This window comes from Myotis davidii, unplaced genomic scaffold (assembly GCF_000327345.1).
Source record: "Myotis davidii unplaced genomic scaffold, ASM32734v1 scaffold61, whole genome shotgun sequence".
Classification (NCBI taxonomy): Eukaryota; Metazoa; Chordata; class Mammalia; order Chiroptera; family Vespertilionidae; genus Myotis; species Myotis davidii.
In genome coordinates, this window is record NW_006291729.1 from 579845 (window position 1) to 584820 (window position 4976).

General features: G+C 53.7%; 1 protein-coding gene across 1 annotated transcript in view; it reads right to left on the reverse strand.

Annotated features, from left to right (window-relative positions):
• Nucleotides 1-4976, reverse strand: part of KIDINS220 (kinase D-interacting substrate 220kDa) — a 57007-nt gene that overhangs the window by 37059 nt on the left and 14972 nt on the right. The window contains exons 11-14 of the mRNA XM_015564937.1: nucleotides 4602-4700; nucleotides 3858-4035; nucleotides 2027-2191; nucleotides 796-975 (exon numbers count right to left, since the gene is read on the reverse strand). Coding sequence (XP_015420423.1) covers nucleotides 796-975; nucleotides 2027-2191; nucleotides 3858-4035; nucleotides 4602-4700 — 622 coding nt within the window. The remainder of the gene's footprint in view (nucleotides 1-795; nucleotides 976-2026; nucleotides 2192-3857; nucleotides 4036-4601; nucleotides 4701-4976) is intronic.

Below are 4976 nucleotides of genomic sequence, written 5' to 3' on the forward strand. Positions count from 1 at the left end.
CCTCCCCCACCCCACCCCCCGGCTCCTCCATGCAGGAGCCTCCGCCACACACAGGAGGCATGAGCAGGGAACGTTAACAGCTGAAACATGACGTAAGCAGGACGATGCCTTCCACAGAAGCATGGCTCACTCAGATCCCAGAGCAAATAATGTGGGGTTTGTCACTGCTTCCTTCCTTACAACTGCACACACCCCAAGGACATGGGTTTTATAGTTTTTCTTTGCTTTTATATAAAAATTACAACCATGATCAAAATGCTCAAGAACATGCCAGCTATACTATGAAGACTTATTTTCAAAACAAGATTTAAATACGAAGCGCTAACAAAGATACACGTGGGTGAGTGCAGTAAACCAGGGTTCTGCTTCCCTGACACGCAGACTCTCGTTTTCAAAGCTGCTCCTGCCAGGCTGTGGGCACATTCCTCTAGGCCAGCGTTCTCAGCCTGTGGGTTGCGACCCCTTTGGCGGTCGAACTCCCTTTCACAGGGGTTGCCTAAGACCATCCTGCATATCAGGTATTTACATGACAATTCCTAACAGTAGCAACGTGACAGTTATGAAGTAGCAACAAAAATAATGTTATGGTTGGGTCACAGCATGAGGACCTGTATTTAAAGGGCCGGAAGGTTGGGAACCACTGTGCTAGGCCAATTTACAAAGCAGCAGAAAGACCCATTTTCTAAGTGATTTATGAAATTCACTTAAAGGCCTTGGGAGAGAGGTGCAGGCGATGTTTTAGGTGCGAGAGTCTGACGTCTCCCGTCTCTGCGAACAGTGGCAGCGAGGACTTACTGAAGAATATGTACAGCAGCGCCAGGCAGCTCAGCGACACGGCCACTCCGAGGGTCAGGTCGACCGTGAAGGCGACCAGCAGGCCCAGGCCCCCGCAGAGCAGCAGCGTCAGGAACACGACCAGCCAGGAGAACTGGAAGAGGGGCTCGGTCTGCTGCCCCGCGAAGGTCTTCATTTCATCTGGGGAGTGAGCAGAAAGCTTATTCCTGCTTCAAGAACCAACTCCTAACTTCACATCTATATATACAAAACCCTAAGCGACCAGTGAGGCAGAACTGGTCGCTATGACGCGCACTGACCACCAGGGGGCAGATGCTCAGTGCAAGAGCTGCCCCCACCCCACAGGCCCCAATTGCCAATGGAGCCTGCAGGCCAACCCTCTGGTCCCTCCCTCTGCCAGGCCCCCGGGCTGGGATGGGGCACCAGGGGTGGGTGGCAGCAGAAGCAGCCCCTTTCCCAGGGGGGCTGATGGCCAGCTCCCTCCTCAGGGCCGGCACCAACTTCCCAGTCCCTCCCCCTTATCAGCCCATCACCTGCCCACCGAGGTGGTGGTCGGCCCCTACCACCGGCCAGGAGGCCCCAATCGCCCAGTTGGGGCTGGGCCCCAAGCTGGGACAGGGAACTGGCAGTGGGTGGCGGTGGACACGGGCGGAGGAGGGGGGAGGCAGGGAACCTGATCGGCCCTGACCGCAGGCCAGGCCTAGGGACCCCACCCATGCACAAATTTCGTGCACCGGGCCTCTAGTTGAATATAAACATTATGGGGCACTTACTAAGGCCCTAGATAAAATGTTGCTACTTAGCCACTTAGCCAATGTTCTTTTTGGATCAACATAAAGTCCCACTCCCAGGCTCCAGCCGGCACCCCGCTTCCTGCGGAGATGCACCAATCCCTGTCAGGCACTTCCTCCGTCAAGGTGGGGCTGATGGTTGTTTTTTGTGGTTTGTATTATACAAGCAACAAGTTGTTGCCGTAGGTGAACGGAAAACCACTCATACTTCGCTACGTGTCTTCACTAGTGACGCCGCCATTCACTCCTCTCTGAAACTGCTCCTCACCCCTCCTTCCAATCACATCTGAGAAGCGCAGTTCTCAAAGGTGTGTTGAGCCCAAATGAGCTTAAATAACTCATTCTTTCTACAAACTCCACATGTATCCCCAAGTAAAACTCGGTTTTTCTTTTCTTTGCAAAAACGAAAACCACCAGCAAAACCCTCGCTGTGTACGGACCCTCCAGCTTCTTGAGGAGGAAGGACTTGCCGCTGCCCCACTGCGCGTACAGCCCCACGCAGATGGGTGGCTGCATGGTCGGCTCGCTGAGGATGTCCGCCAGGGCGCTGCTGTACAGGTCGTAGCCCAGCATGTCGCCGTCCGTTTCCGTGGGAGACAAGTGTCCTGTAATTATAAACGCACCAGGGCCTTATGTGAGAGAGAGACACTAGAACAGGGGTGGGCAAACTTTTTGACTCGAGGGCCACAATGGGTTCTTAAACTGGACCGGAGGGCCGGAACAAAAGCATGGATGGAGTGTTTGTGTGAACTAATATAAATTCAAAGTAAACATCATTACATAAAAGGGTACAGTCTTTTTTTTTTTTAGTTTGATTCATTTCAAACGGGCCGGATCCGGCCCGCGGGTCGTAGTTTGCCCACGGCTGCACTAGAAGGAAACATCCATTCGTATCTATTGTTTATTGAATTAGAAAAAACTTAAATGTGTAAAACAGGTTCTGATCCTCTTAATACCACATTTTATAGACCTCAGGACGCACCATGACATGTACAAACAAGAGAGAAAAATGCTGCCAGTTGCGGCGTGGTGCTTTCTACCCGCCAATGGAGGCGCGTTCTGATCTGCGATGCTGAACGCGGAGCAGGGTGCATTCGGGCACAATGTGACGTGTGACAGTACACACAGAGCGACACAGCTACCGAAGACCACACCGACTCAGAGAAAGAGACACTTGATGGTTCCAGGCAGGAAGGCTCAATGACTCACAGACGTCAATTCTCCCCAAATCAATCTATCACTTTAAGGCAATTCCAATCAAAATCCACGAGAAGATTTTAAAAACTGAAGAGCAAAGACATGTGAAAGTAGCTAAGAAACAATTTAAAGACACCAAAAGCAGGTGTCCATAAAGCCACAACTAAAACATCACAGAACTCACCCAGGAACTAACATAAACACTTCAAATCAGCGGGAAAGAATGATTTGGTGAGTGGTGGTAAGAAGTTAGACAACCATTTTAAAAAATAGAATTATAGCTCCATATACCTCATACCTTGTATAACAAAAATAAATTTCTGAAACATAAATAAATGTAAAAAGTAAAACCATAAAAATACTAGAGGAGTCTGGTGGGCGTGGCTCAGTGGTTGAGCATCAACCTATGAACCAGGAGGTCATGGGTCGATTCCTGGTCAGAGCACATGCCCGGGTTGCGGGCTCGATCCCTGGCCCTGGTCAGGGCACGTGCAGGAGGCAACCAATGGGTGTGTCTCTCTCACATCGATGTTCCTCTCTCTCTGTCTCCCTCCCTCCCTTCCACTCTCTCTAAAAATCAATAAAATAGCCTCAAGTGAGGACTAACAACAACAACAAAGAAAATATAAACACAAATGCTCGAGTATTTAAATGAGGAGAAACTGGTATGTGTTTAGGTAAAGTGCCACTGAGAAGGTGGCGGCTGGCCCGAGCCTTGGAGAGAGAATTTTAACAAATAGAGGCAGCCATGGGGATGGCGCAGGCAGACTTGGGTGGGCACACCACCAGCCGAGGCAGGGAAGTGTGGGTGCTCGCGCCACCCTCGGAAAACTGTGCGTTTTGATTAGCAGCACAAGGTACGCCTGGGGGAACGGTGGCGGGGAGATTTTTAGAAAAGGAGGCGAGATGTTCAGGCCTCACATGCTGACTGGTCAGCCTGATGCACGTCATTAGAAAGCTGCCCTGCAGTGCACTTGTCCCCAACAAAGTAACGCCTTTGTCGTCTCCATGAAGTGGCAGCCGCTAACTGCTGCGGCTTCTCCGTTGCCCGGGAGGAGCAGGCGCAGTACTCACGGGCTCCGAATATCTGAGTCAAGATGCTCTTCTGGTGGCTGCAGTCGATGTTGTAGGGCGTCTCGCCCGCCTTGTTGGGCCGGTACAGCAGCCGGCCGTCCTTGGGGTTTCTCAGGAGCAGCTCGGCCAGTTTCCGGCTCCTCCCGCGGATGGCGATGTGCAGAGGGGTGTCTCCTTTCTGCGGAAGGCGCAGGGGAGGGGGCGGCGTGTCGTCACAGGGGTGCACACGGGAATGCTCTCCCGCTGCTGTGAACGACTGCAAATCTGAGCTCTTCCTGTGTCAGACACCAGACCCAAGTCACGGGCACTTCTCTCTCACGCCCCCGGCAATGTCTTCTCTCCGTCCTTTCCTCGCCCCCCTCCGGACCGCCAGGGACCACTCCCGCCCAGGTGAGTAACCACCCTCCCACCGCATTTATGTCCAGTGTCAGGGTCTGCCTCAGCCAGGCCACACCCGCTGCACACCTGCTCCCGCCTCCTCCCCACACCGCCCGCTGCAGCCGAGTCCACCATGAAGAGTGGGGAGCAGGCGAGGTGCAGGGCCCCTCCCCCAGGGGACACCATGCCGTCTTTCCGAGCCGTCCTCCTCCGGCCCCTTTGGAGACCGCACCGGGAAGCTGGCAGGGCATGGGGCTCCCACCCAGGTGTCCCAGCAGGTGACCTCCCTGCACACACCCAACCAGCCCCCGAAGCCCAGGGCACAGGCCAGCTGCCGGCCCCTCCCCACCGCCTGCCCCGGCTCACCCTGTCCACGGCAGACACTTTCGCCCCTTTGTCCAGCAGCAGCTCCACCACCTCGATGTTCCGCATCTTGGTCGCCTTTATCAGCGGCGTCTCGCCGTCCTGTGGGCACAGAAGGAAGTGTGTCACCTTGACAGCTTCCCTCCGACATGCTAAGGTCACATGAACACATCTGTAAGAATTCGGGCATTGGCCTCCGGACCAGTCTATGTTCAATGTTCTCCAGGACACACAGCCGTAAAAACTAACATGCTTTTCCTTTCACAACCCACCTTCTGTATCAAAATAATTTGCTATCACTCAACTGAGCATGAGATGTGGCCCACAACCCCAGCAGGCGTGTCTGGCCGCAGCTCCCTGCCCACACTGTGGCCGCCA